The sequence below is a fragment of the Caloenas nicobarica genome, chromosome Z (assembly GCF_036013445.1).
Source record: "Caloenas nicobarica isolate bCalNic1 chromosome Z, bCalNic1.hap1, whole genome shotgun sequence".
NCBI lineage: Eukaryota > Metazoa > Chordata > Aves > Columbiformes > Columbidae > Caloenas > Caloenas nicobarica.
Genome location: NC_088284.1, coordinates 107,941,005 through 107,954,901, shown reverse-complemented (window position 1 = coordinate 107,954,901; position 13,897 = coordinate 107,941,005). Strand labels below are relative to the sequence as shown.

The following is a 13,897-nucleotide window of genomic DNA, read 5'->3' as shown; positions in this document are numbered from 1 at the left end:
GTCCTTTTAATGAGTCTTTTTTTTACTGTGTGCTGTTAAAATGTTGCCTGATAAAACCGCTGTCACGCAGCCTGCTACGTGCAGTTTTATTTTCCTTCTGTCGTGCCTCCCACGTGTTGGCGGTACATGGACATGGCAAGTGAGCAGGGTCAGAAAACTTGTGCTCTTGTACAAAAAAGTTTATATACACACAAATGATTTTTCAAACCGGAAACTGTCTGGTTTCATCAAAGAAATGGGACGATTGAAGTTGGTGAAGGCTTGTGAAATGAGCAAATTAAATGCACTGGAGGAAAACACGTTTGCTGTTAATTCTGAGTATAATTACTGCAGAATTTTCACGCTTTGAAATATGGTTGTCCTTCAGAAAAAGAGAGAGCATGAACCTGCTCCATTGAATCCTTGTTGTTTTGTCCTGAAACCACAATAAAAGAAACTTCAGCCACAGTTATGTACGCATTTGAATGGTGCTACTCGCATTCTAAAATAATAAAAGAAGCAAATATTTTTTTCTGCGTAATCACACTAACTTATGCCATGTTTTGTATGAACGTTACTGTGTACATGGATGGAACTTTGCAAAATCACTGCTTGAAAGCATGCTGCAAAACTGGGGTTTGTCTTTTTTTTTTTCTTTTTAATTTTCCCTTTTTTTTGAGTGCCAGCAAAAAGAATGATACACCTTTTAAGTTGTGGAATGAGCAGAATTTTACTTTTGGGTAATAACATTTTTTAAAAAGGCCCAACAGAAAAATGCTAACGCTAGTACAAGGCAATGGAAATGTCTTTGCTTTTTGGTAGATATTTTCAGACTCTCCCAGAGCAAGGCGGCTGCCGCAGAGTTTGCAATCTTGGCTTTGAGATGTGGTTTAGAGACTGAGTGCGTGAAGTTCATAGAGTCACCCGGCGATGGGGGGCAGAGATAAGCAGAGACACAAAGTATTTATTGTGTACTGGAAAAAAAAATCGTGCTGGTGCTAGAGGTGGAGAGGGGTAGTGCTTTCTTTAGTTAGTGACAAAAAAAAGGTGAGGTTTTGGTGGGCTAATGTATAACAGAAGGGGCTGGGCGTTGTGGAAGTGTCTGAGCAGTGCGGATGTTCTGCCTGGGTGTCTACACATGTCCTTGGTCAATGCCATGACGCTGTGGGTGGAGGTGGGGTGGATGTGCTGGGACGGTCCACGTGGCCATTCCACCTGCTCCACAAATCATCATTTTGAAAGACTCCGTTGGGCACAAATGTTGGTGTTTCTTCTCAAACAGGCAGGGTTTGCGAGGTCACCAGTGCTTGTCCATGTTTCTGTTTTTCTGGTCTATGAGAAGGCTTCATCTATGGCCCAGCTCTTCCCTTTGTCTCCTACCCCTTCCTACCCTGGCTTTCTGTTTTGGATGACTTCTTGCTCAAGGAGAACCTGTGATCTATTGCTTGCTCGTAGATAAACTGTGACAAATACCAAATCTAACGGCTTGCTTTTTTTCTTTTTCTTCCTATTAAGGGTCAGTATGACTTAGTGAAAGGCCTGGCACCAATCCGTGATCCTAAAAATGATCAAGAGGTTCATGAAATTGAGAATGAATGTCTGGGGATGGCTGTCCTTGCGATCTCTCACTATGCCATCAACAAAAACGTGAAGCTCCCGGAGCTTCCCAAAGATATCAGGTGAGCTGGGATGATTTCTTCGTCACCACTGGGTCTGCTGCGCTTCTCTTCCAGGGGGGATTTTAAGCATTTTGCCTTCCAGAGTCAGACTGTACAGGAGTTACAAGCTCCAGCTACTTTTGCTAAGTGGGTCTTCCTAATCTTGATCAATTGGGATATTAGAAAACCTGGGTTTTTTCTTACCAGAAGAGTATTTGAAATCTCTGCAGCGGGTGCAGCCAGCGCACTGTTGTGTTGGGTCCTGACCAACTCGCTGTAAATTCAAATTTACTCGCTGTAAATTCTAGGTTAGTAGGTTCAGAAATGGCATTGTTGAGTGGCAACCTAATAAGAAAATGGTTAGAATAAATTGTGTTATTGATTTGAGTGGAGTGTATCCATCTGACTAAAGAGCTTTTGGATAAGGTTATTATTTGAATTCCTTTTGGCTATTAATGTCGTAAACCAACTGCACAGTGGTTCACTGCATCTTGTTCTCCTCAACTTTCAAAGGCACTTACACATTTTAGAGAATTAGAAGTTTAGAAGGCAACAGTATTAACCCACGGCATTGTTTTTCCTTCTAGCTATAAGCATTATATTCCTGAAACTTTGAACAAGACTATCAGACAGAGGAATTTCTTAACCAGGATCCGGATAAATAATGTTTTCAAGCATTTCCTTAAAGAGTTTAACAACAAAACCATTTGCGACAGTAGCGTGTCTCCACGTGATCTGAAAGTTAAATACTTATCAACGATGGAGACCTTGACCAAACATTATGGAGCAGAAATTTTTGAGACTCCATTTTTGCTGATTACATCTGAAAATGAAATAAATGGATTTAATTGTGGAGACAATGAGATCCTCCTATATGAAGTCATCGTAACAGGAAACAATGGAATTCAGTGGAGGCTCAAGCCAAATGTAAGTATTCCCTGATAAATGAGAATTAGGGGATTGCTTTTGGGGGTGTAACAACTGTTAAAAAATGGTCGTGGTCTTCAGACACTGCAGATGAGCTTTCTATTGAAAGGATTATGGGATTATTGGAGGGGACCTCAGGAGGTGTCTTGTCCAACCCCCTCTGAGATCAGAGCAGGCTGCTCAGGGCTTTATCCATTCTGCTCTTGGGAACTTCCAAGGATGGACACGGCACAACCTGTTCACCGGGAAAATTCAAGACTGCCAGACCAGACACGAGTCTCCAAAGATTAATGTCCGTGGAGACCCTTATGGTTTGGTGCTCTGTCTGCATGTCAAAGTCAGTTAATGCTTTTTCTGTACGTGGCACCCCAGGTGCCGTGTTTGCTCGTACCCGTAGACTTTTCACAAATCAATTAAAATATAGTGACAGTAAAGCCAAGCTTTCTCACATCAGTGATATTTTAGATGTGCTGCTAATTGAGGCCACTTTGCTTAACCTCTTCTGTACTTTGTGTACATAAATACTAAACACGCTCTAGGTTTGGAGGGGTTGTGGCATATTCTACAGCTTTTCTCCACATTTAATACTTGAACAAACAGACCTATTTTTGCTCGCCTCAGTTCCCCGCAGTGCTGAGATCCACTGATAGGATCTTTTGTAGCACGGATGGTATCGTGCTTCACTCCGTTTAGACGTAACCCAACTATATCTCTGATGGAGAAGTTCTGTCTTCAGTGATAATATTAATGGGGGAGAGGGGAGGAAAAACTGATGTTTGAGCAGAAAAGCTTGCAAGAAGTGCAGCCTGTTTCTTGTAAGGCTCCTGTGTCTGCTGATTTACAGATTATATTTATTTAAATGCCTAAGCCAAAGACTTTCATCTCAGTGAGAACCTCTCTGTGACTGCCAGGAAGCTTTGCTCAACCTGAACATTTGTCTCTTTTAAAATAAGTAGTTGCTAATAATTGTCAATAATTTTTGACCTGTGAGATGCTCATTGTGGTCTGCATGCAGAATTTCTCTGCCGTTGGCAGTTCGGGCATGCAGCACAAGAAGAATGTGGCTCTTGCCTTTGGGCTGAACTCTGAAAGAGTATTTCAAGTGCATAATTTAGAAATTTCGGTAGAACCCTTTCAGCCCTGCACTGCTACTAAAGTTATGCCGAGAGGTAAATTACTGAGAGGTAATTTACCCAGGCAACGACTGCTTGCTTTCATCCTCCTGAAAACTGTCTCATGGACAGTTCTTGACTGAAGTATATCTCGCAATACACACTGAACATGTAAATGAATCCATAATTTGGTGCGAAAAGCATTCAAGAATAAAATAGCTGGATTAATTTGCCATGAATTTTTGTTTTAGCGTAAAAACACTGTGCTACAAACATATGTCTTTATTCGTATGCATTTATCCAAAATATATTTGCAGTCTGTACAGACAGAGAAAGAGAAGAAGAAAAAGTCTGATGGCAAAAACAAAAAGGATGAAGAGAAACACAAAATCCGAGACTTGTGGAACAATTTTTCCTATTTTCCTGAAATCACCCACATTGTCATCAAGGAGTCCACAGTTAGCATTAACAAGCAGGACAACAAAAGGATGGTAAGAACCAAACCCTGGCTGGTTTCCCTCCCATGGGAAGCTGTGGTGACATGGTGTTGGGTGGCCACCTCCTTGCGGAACATTTTTAATGAGATTCTTAATTAACAGTTGAATATTGAAGGTTTTCTGTCATACCTTTCTGGACAATTTTTTAGCCCCTTTATGCAAAAATTGCTGGATATTAAAACACTCCTGGAATATTCAAACAGAACTAAAATATCTTTCTGTTGTAGGAATTAAAACTGTCCTCGCACGCTGAGGCCCTGTCGTTCGCGTCGTTGATAGACGGGTATTTCAGGCTGACGGCGGACGCCCACCATTACCTCTGCACCGATGTGGCCCCCCCGCTCATCGAGCACAACATCAAAAACGGATGCCATGGACCCATTTGGTTAGTAAAATGTTGCATTTTTATTCTCCCACTTGAATAATTAGTCCTTTGCTGCTGCTGCATCTTCTGTTGAGGAGATCTGACATTTAGAAGGCTGTAAGTTACCAAAAGCTTGTAAAACAACTTAGTTTTGCTAAGGATTATATGGAAAAAATATCAATGTTTCTCTGCACGTCAACTTATGTCTCAAACCAGCGTTCCCTCACTATAGGAGTATTTTGAGGCTTACTTCACTAACAGCTCCAAAGATCATTGTTAGTTGAACAGATGGGGATATTTTAGGTAAACAGAGTTGAACTGTCTCGACAGTGGCCGCGGGAGTCCTTGGATGGAGGCACAAAGCCTTTGATTTTTAAATAGCTAAAGCAAGTATTTTCCCTTCTACCCACCTTTTGGGCTTTTTCTTTCTTTGAACATGCAATGTATAGAAAACAGAGTTTAGGTGCATGGTGTTGGATGTGGAATTTCCCCGTTAAGCATGCTAAGAACTTAATAAAACTTCCTCGCCTCGCTCTTTTGCAGCTAAACGTGAGCATGTGTAATGCGCACAATTCAGTCATGTTTTAATAACAGTAGAAATATTTCTAGGTTGCTGTTATACATTTTTATTCCAAATACAGGATTACTCTCCTATGTATTTACTAATAACAGATTTTGGATGCAACTGCTCATTTGTGGGTTTTCCTCATTTGTATTAATACGCTGACTCTTCCAGCACGGAATACGCCATCAACAAACTGCGGCAGGAAGGGAACGAAGCGGGAATGTACGTGTTGAGATGGAGCTGCACCAACTTCAACCACATCCTCATGACGGTGACTTGTTTTGAAGGCTCAGAGGTAACGTCGGGTGTGACATTCCCAGCTGTAATCTGATAATGAGCTGAAGACTGGCAGCTCCTGGAATCCATGCTGATATATTTATGTTCTTTAGGGCAGACATTCTTATCTTTATTTGACAGCTGATGCAGCAGAGTGTACACACTTGTACTCACAGCTTCATTTTCCTGTGTGTTTGTATCTCTACAAATACGCTATATCGACAAATACGATTCATTACATCTGGAACGTTTCTGGTTGTAGCAATAAAACTGTGCATGAATGTGCTTGAAATTAAGCTTTTAAAATGCATATGGTGTGAGAATGACATACAGAATTATCACTGCAGCTTACCTAATGTTTCTCGAACGTGGATTTAATTATATGAGTATATTTCTACTGACACGCTGTAAAAATATTGCATGGAGACAGTTGCCTTTATGTGTAGAGCAGCACAGAACATACATATACACAGTTGGCTGGTGAAACATATTTTCTGAAAGATGAATGATAAGTAAAAGCTCGTGAGGTGGGATAGGAGAGAGAACCAGTTGGAATAGAAAACAATGCAGCAACTGCACAGAAACGTGAATTTTAGTGACCTCCGCTGGAAGTCTGCAGCTGACTTGCTAGTTTTGGGAAGATATTTAAAGTGTTCACACAAGAACAGTAATAGCGTAAAGGCATATAAACTGTTTTCCTTCTCTTAGAAAAAATGTTAACAGAATCAGTGATGAGGTCAAAAAGGGACATTTGAAAAAGAAATAACAAAATGATGGAAAAAAAAACTTACTGGAAGTAAGAGACATCTCTTAGCATTGATATTTGGTTAATTTCTGCAGGTATTTGCAGAAAACCTGTCTTCTAACAGACAGGGCGACTGAGGCATTGAAACGGGAAATGAATTTTGTCTTGGGAATCATTGTGAGGCTCAGAGAGGTGACGTGGAGCTGCAGGTGGGAGAAGTGAGGGAGCAGCAGCAAGGGGCAGAACCTGAGAGGGCTCGAGAGAAGTGTCAAAAATTCCGTCTCTCTTCCTCAGTACATTCGAATTAAACTGGAAGGTTTGCGGAACAGCCACAAATCTTGTCTCGCTCGTTGAACGATCTGTGTTGTGAAAGGGAGTTTTGCTATTTTTAAGTTGAGATTTTGAAACCGTGGTCCAGATTCTGCAATTCTTGACCAAGTGAAAATTCCTCCTAAATTGTCAGGGCTTCTGCATACTCTGAGGCTCTGCAAAACACCGAGGCCATCGTTAGGTGATTGCATCTTTATGTTGCTCTTCTTCCACTCTGTTATTGTGAGCCTTCCTGGGACTGAAGGTTATAGGAATTTTAGGGCCTTTTTCTACTTTGTCGGAGTTTGATTAGAGGACCCTCGCTGAGGAGCAAGTGATTAACTGCTCCTACATGTAATTGCAAAGGCTTTTGGGGAGCTTTTATGGCTTTACAAACGTTCTTTCACTTTAATAATTGGTATTTTGCTTTCTTTTTTTCCCCTCTCCCCTGTAATGGCAGACAATAAATAATTCAATCCAGTACAAGAACTTCCAGATCGAAGTGAAGAAAGGCGGGTACTTCCTGCATGGTTCCAACAAGTCTTTCTCCTCCTTAAAAGAGCTGATGGATCACCTGAAAGGACAGATACTGCGGACAGACAACATCAGCTTCACGCTGAAGAGGTGCTGCCAGCCCAAACCCAGAGGTAGGTGGCCTGTAGGTCCGTGTTCTTAGCAGCTTTGGTTTGTTCTGCATTCTTGTGCGAAGCTCTTTTGTCACTTAAAACATTATATTTAAAGTTTCTTCCTTCTCTGTGGAGGAGGAATCTTGGCAAAAAGCAAAAGCAGGTGCTGCAAAGGAGGTTTGAGGGTTTCCTTGTGCTGTGACAAGCTCAGCGCAGGACGCTCATGGGCCGGTGCTTCCCGTCTGCCTTGTTTGGGTGAACTTTCCAAATGACTGGCAGAAAAGTGCTGGTTTCCCTTTTTTTTTCACCTGAACAGCTGGCCCTGTGGTATTGGCGGCAGAGGTGGAACTGCGGATTTGTTTAAAAAGCAAATGTCGCAGCTGACTCAGAGTCCTGGGCTGAAACGCTGCGGCTGAGCAGGGACCGTATAAGGTTCTTCCTTCGCTCCAGCGAGTCACGTCTGCCCGGCAGTGCCGCCGCGCATCGCGGTGCCTTCCCCTAGCAAAGGAGGGCTCGAAGCTCGTTTGCTCTCATTACGAGCTGTTTTTCACTTTGTTAATTACCACAAAGCACAGGGAGGGCTTTGGGACTCAACCACAACAGCCTGTCAGTCAGTAAATCCCTCTGTCAGGTCAGATTTTAGAGGGGCGATCATGCATTTGTTAAAATTGTTAATGCCAACACTTAGTAAAAATGTTGGCTATAAACTCCAAGTGTCTTGCACCTCGATTTTGTTTGAAAGAGGAAACACAGTGGTGTGATTGTGTCGATCAGATAGTGGTTTCCTGTTAGAATAAAGGGAACAACTGAGCTACATGAATTACCTGCTTGTTCTAATGCGCGTAGAGCACATTGGTAATTGTCTGGAGCATGGAGAGATTAAACATTTGGACATTTTGGTTACATTTTGACAGCTGTATTTGGAATTAAATAAAGAGGGTCAAGGAGTGGGCTGCCCGCTGCAGCTTTTCAGTGGCATTAGTTACAGTGGGATCCAGTGCATCATCTGTGCTGTTCCCTCTTCTGTCTCTTCCCTGGTTTTTTTCTTTTTATTGTTTTCATTTATTTATTTTTCTAATTTTTGAAACTCTGTTTAATTGGCTGTTCACAAAGCAGTTTAGGAATAAAGCAGTTTTCCCAGTTCATTACTGATTGTTTTCAGATCACGGTTTAGCCCCAACGCACGTGTTCTGCTCCCAGCAGCGGGAAGGCCGGATGCACACACACATCTACACCCATCGTATCGTAAGAAATAACACCTGCTGTCAAACACGGGAAGACAAAATTCATGTGCAAGACTTTTGGATCTAACCTGACCAGAAAGAGAGGGGAAGGAAGCACCGGGGCTTTCATTTCCCATTCCCCAATTTAATTCTAGTGCTCTAAGAGGAGGCTGTTGGTTTTTCCCAGAGCACAAGAAGTTTTCAAGGAGATAAAGAGAAGAAAAGAAACCCCAGCTGCCCCTTAATCCATCTGCAGGCTGGAGATGGACCTGTTGGCAGGAGGCAGTGTGTGGTTTTTTACTCAGTGTACAGTAGAGGTATTTTTTCTTTCAGTCCCAGGTATTTCTCTGTGCAGTAAACACTATCAGTTTCTTTATATCAGCCCCAATATAGCTAATATTCTTCATATATAATATAAAATATGTAGCTCTGCTTTAGTGAATTCTCTGTTGAATGACAGAGCAGAAGTCAAAGTTTCTTCTTTTTGGGGATTTACCTTGCAATGAGCACATACAATAAGGTATATCACTGAGAAGCGTGAATGCAGTTCTCTTTGAAAAGAATATTTTCTCTCCCTGCCTTCCAGAAATCTCCAACTTGCTCGTGGCAACCAAGAAGGCGCAGGAATGGCAGCCAGTTTATCACCTGGGGCAGCTGAGTTTCCATCGAATCCTCAAGGAACAAATCATGCAGGTAGGTACCTGCTGAACCTTAGAAGCAAAGAAGCGTTGACAGCCCACTAGACGAGGTTAAATTAGATAAAATTAACCTGTTCTGGCTGGTTCTTCCACTCCTGTTTTTCTTCAGCAAAACTTCAGTTGAATTTTTATGATTATTAAAGCCTCTTATTGCAGAATCTAAATGTTTATATGCCCTTGTGTGGAAAAAGAAGATTGGAAGCAATGCCTTTCACTTGAAATCAAATTGATATTTGAGCAATTTCTAGTGTCTGTGGGAGGAGCTGCTTCTCAGCTCATTCTTAAAAAATCACGAAAGTCTTAAAAACTGCTTTTCGTAACAGGTTTCTTGCTAAATAGGCTGTATCTTTTAAAGCCTGACGTACCAGCGAAACAGGCAGAAACTTGTGGTTTAAGGTAATATCCTGCAGTAAAAAAAAAAAGGTGAAATATTCAAAAGCTCTGCAGAGCCTGACCATTCACAATTTTGTGTTTTAACCTGATTTAGCACCCAAGTTTTCTGATGGTTGTTTGCAGTTAGTGATGCAGGTGACTTGAATAAACTTCAAAAAACACAGTGTTTTTGTTTGGTTTTTTGTTGTTTTTTAAATTGCATCACTGACCAGGGAGGACAGATGTAGCTGATGTTCATTGTTTCTTGATTGGTATATTTACAGTCAGCATGCAGGCTTCCTGCAAAAACCTCCCAAGGCGGAATCCTCTGTTATTTAGGAGGAAATTGCTCTCCCAAACAAAGCGTTCCATTGAAATATTACTTCCTCTAACTTTTGGAAGCACATGAAAGATTGCCTCGATAGCAGCTTATTGTAAATAAGAGGCCAGTTATTTATTCATTTGGTGTTTAGTCTCGTAAGGTTCAATCACACTGAACCCATTTCATGTTAATGGAGATATAATAGTCTTTTAATATCACATGAGTTTACAGTGGTGAGTATGGTCAGAGACCACTAAAGTGAAAAATAACACGCTGTCATTTGGTTTCTTGGTGTAATAATTTTAAGTCTTGTATGTAGCTAGATGAGGTGGGGGGCTGAGTCCACTCTCCACTTGGAGAAGCAGATTCAAGAATTTGTGTAAATCTACACGTGTTTGCTTCATGTCCTGCTTTGAAAAATGTACAATGTGTTGTGTCTTAGGGTGAACATCTTGGAAGAGGGACAAGAACACAGATTTACTCGGGGATTCTCAATTACAAAGATGATGAGAATGAAGGATATCAAAATGAAAAAGATATTAAAGTCCTTCTCAAAGTCCTGGACCCCAGCCACAGAGACATTTCTTTGGCAAGTTTTTTTCCTTTTTGTCTATCGTACTAACAAATACCGGGCCTCGCCACATTGTACATGAAAAGCCTTTAAAAAACCAAGGGGTTGTGTGTATGGTAAGGGAATGGGAGATGCTGAATGTGAATCTCACCATTGTAAGCAGTCAAATCCATCATTGACGAGAATTTTAGAGACACCCAGTAAGCTGATCTCATCAGACAGGCACACCGGTGTGTGTGTGTGCAGACCGTAAGCACAAAGAAAAGGGACCCAGACCTTGCTGTGGTTCTTAGGGACAAAGTTTAGTGCCCCTTTAACAGTTGGACTCAATCTTAAAGGTCTTTTCCAATGAAAATGATTCCATGATTCTATGAAATGCACCGTCACGCCCACACCCAGGGTGTTGTGACTGTGCCAGCTGAGAGCCAAGGGGTTCAGGGAGGGTCCGGCTGCCTGCCAGAAATCACCCCCACCCTGCGCGCCAGGCAGCCAGTCTGTCACCACTCTGTCACCACTCTGTCACCAACATGGCCACGGGCAAGTTGCTTGACCTGCATTTTGCTTAATCATCTAGTAGGAGAGGCTGATGAGTCACATCTACAAGGCCATGGGGAAGAGCACTGGTCGGTTATGTGACCTAATGAACAACAGCCCCTGTCCAACAGCACTGCACTGCCCATTGCTGCAGAGGCTGGACAGGAGGAAGAAATTTTTCCAAAGGGGGTGGTAAAATACTGGCCCAGGTTGGCCAGAGAGGTGGTGGCTGAACCATCCCTGGAGACATCCCAGGCCAGGCTGGACGGGGCTCTGAGCAACCTGAGCTGGTGCAGATGTCCCTGCTCAGGGCAGGGGGGGCACTGGGGGGGCTGGGAAGGGCCCTGCAACACAAACCATTCTATGATCCCTACCATCATTGACCCTTCATGTTACTAGAAAACACAGTGATCTTCTGCTGATGCTTTTGTTATTGATGCTCTGTATTAAAGACTTGGATGACCACCACAATGACCGGCAGTTTCATGGCTGACCCCTTTCCCTTTCCCACAGGCGTTCTTTGAAACGGCCAGCATGATGAGGCAGGTGTCTCACAAGCACATCGTCCTCCTCCATGGAGTCTGTGTCCGCGACGTCGAGAGTGAGTTGGGTGAACATCTTCCTGGGCAGCACGTTCAGCAGGAGGTTTGGTGGGGACAGGGGGGAGATGGGGTCAGCAGCTGCTGCCTCTTGAGTTTTCAGTGCAGACAGGAGTGGAATTGGAACAGCAAAGCAGCTCCTTTCCACTAACAAGTTTTCCCTTCCAGTGCTGTCTTTGCGTAAGTGGATGAGTCCTGAGGAATGCCGGAGTGGTGGTGTTGGTACACACCGGCCCTCTGGCAGGAGTGATTGCCCTGGGAAGGCTTTGCCCTGTGGCCTTTGAAATGCTTTGTTCCAGGTTTACTGTTCGTTTACTACATAAAGCCACTCAGCCTTTTAATTTGGACTCTGAGCATGGAAATAAACTTTAAGGAAGGTGAAATAAAGACAAAGTATAACCACCTTGCCTGGGGTGGGGGAAGCTGGTAACAGGTCTATCAGATTACTCCAGACACCGATTATTGCAATACTGATGTTGTGTACCTAACTTTGTAGATATCATGGTTGAAGAGTTCGTTGAATTTGGGCCTCTGGATCTGTTTATGCATCGGAAGAGTGAAGTTCTGACAACTCCTTGGAAATTCAAAGTTGCCAAGCAACTTGCAAGTGCCCTCAGCTACTTGGTAAGGAGGCGCCTCGACAAAAGCATTGCCTGTGGCTGCTGCACCCAAACGCTACAAGAGGTTTCATGTGCATTAGTAACTAAGGAATTTCGTTTTTGGGTAGTGGGATGGTGCAATGATATTATTTTTGTATTTATTATGTTGCTTTAAATGAGGAGAAAGACTCTTGGTGAAGGTGATGAGCTCCTTTTTTACCAGCAGGCCAGTCTGTGCGCTTGCGTTTGCCACCAGATCCATCATGTGCCTGGGGAAGCTCTCACAGCCTCCCCGTTTTGCAAATACGTTCTTTGTGATAAAGGAATATCATGTTCGTCTTTTTTCCCAAGCGCATCAGCTCTACACTTAAGTGTGAACAGTATGTGTCCCTACTCCTCCTTTGCCTGTTTTTCTCTAGGATAATCTCTTCCAAGCTATATTTTTGGCTTTCAGCTTGGGAGTATTTTGCAGCGATCCTCGATGCTGTGGGTGTGTTAGAGCACTCGCAGAGCATTGCTGGCTCACTGCACTCACCGTGCTTTTCCTCCCTTACTGTAGGAGGATAAGGATTTGGTACATGGCAACGTGTGTACTAAAAACATCCTACTGGCAAGAGAGGGAATTGACACCGAATATGGTCCTTTCATAAAGCTGAGCGACCCAGGAATACCCATAACTGTGCTGTCCAGGCAAGGTATGGTACAGGAATCAGATTTCACTGCGGTGGGGAGGGGGAGAGGAAGAAATATCATTTATACCAGCTAGAACTGGCTCTGGAATAGAAGTAACCAGCTTCTGAAAACGACACGGAAGGAGCGGGGCAGAGGGTGGGTGCTGGTTGTATTAATTTCTCTTAAAAAGTCATGTTAAGTCCAGTGAGATAATATAGAAGGAATCTCAGTTTCTGGATGGCTCGAAGTACCAACTTGTAAAAGCCACAGAAACATCCTTCTGAGAACAGGGGTTTGAGAAGGAAGATTTCCCTGAAACTGGACAAATACTGCAGCTTTAGGTTATTTTAGTTAACCAAACTAATCTGTCTCGTTAGACAAGAATAATTAAGTTAGAAGGCTGTTTTTCAGTCCTTTGATACTAAGTCCAAGATGCATTGGTTCTGTGTTTTATCTAAGAATGCGTTGAGCGAATCCCCTGGATTGCACCTGAATGTGTTGAAGACTCCAAAAATTTAAGCATTGCGGCAGATAAGTGGAGTTTTGGTACAACGCTGTGGGAAATCTGCTATAACGGAGAAATTCCGCTCAAAGACAAGACATTAGCAGAGGTAAACCCGTTACACAAACTTCACCTTGACATCTCAGCTACACCCTCTTTAGCACTTTGGTTTCCTTACCCAATTTGAGTTGCTTTCAATTTGCAGGAAAACCAGCTTGGCTGGACTTGATAACGGGCTGATCCATCTAAATTACCACAGGAAGTCTTGTCCTTATTAGAAAAATTGCTAATTATTGCTTCAACCTGACCTTGCTGGGGGTTTTAAAATCTCAGCATAGTAACAATTAAACAGAATTTCTGATGCTCTCAAGCGTGTCCTTTTCTAACCCCTCAGTTATAAACTGACTGAGGTTCTGCTTAAAAGCAGTCAGGTTTTTCTGTTCTTGCTTGTTCCTTTTGGACATTGGTTCAGACCTGCTCTCCTGTGGGACACCGTTATTGTTCACTCTGAACTCTAAAAAACCAAATAAATCCTGTTCTGCTACACAGCTGGCAGTTTCATCACTGCTGGAGCCCCTCAGCACATGTTCCAAATGTGCTTTCTCTCTCTTGAAGTTTTGCTGTGTTTTAGAAACTTCATGTGTTTTCAGTGGTTGTTCCAAACTACACCAGTCAGCACAATAATAATTCTCTACTGGTAGGAGATGGTTTAGCATTACTGCTGAAAAGGAGGATTTCCTCGGCAAA

The 13,897-nt window shown here is 42.7% G+C and overlaps 1 protein-coding gene across 2 annotated transcripts in view; it reads left to right on the top strand.

Annotated features, from left to right (window-relative positions):
- JAK1 (Janus kinase 1) overlaps positions 1 to 13,897 on the top strand; it is a 72,796-nt gene that overhangs the window by 52,492 nt on the left and 6,407 nt on the right. For both annotated transcript variants that reach the window (XM_065655805.1, XM_065655804.1), the window contains 12 exons: positions 1,495 to 1,658; positions 2,225 to 2,564; positions 3,994 to 4,167; positions 4,401 to 4,558; positions 5,274 to 5,397; positions 6,893 to 7,079; positions 8,868 to 8,974; positions 10,116 to 10,262; positions 11,292 to 11,379; positions 11,874 to 12,001; positions 12,536 to 12,671; positions 13,108 to 13,259. In XM_065655805.1, coding sequence (XP_065511877.1) covers positions 1,495 to 1,658; positions 2,225 to 2,564; positions 3,994 to 4,167; positions 4,401 to 4,558; positions 5,274 to 5,397; positions 6,893 to 7,079; positions 8,868 to 8,974; positions 10,116 to 10,262; positions 11,292 to 11,379; positions 11,874 to 12,001; positions 12,536 to 12,671; positions 13,108 to 13,259 — 1,905 coding nt within the window. The remainder of the gene's footprint in view (positions 1 to 1,494; positions 1,659 to 2,224; positions 2,565 to 3,993; positions 4,168 to 4,400; positions 4,559 to 5,273; positions 5,398 to 6,892; positions 7,080 to 8,867; positions 8,975 to 10,115; positions 10,263 to 11,291; positions 11,380 to 11,873; positions 12,002 to 12,535; positions 12,672 to 13,107; positions 13,260 to 13,897) is intronic.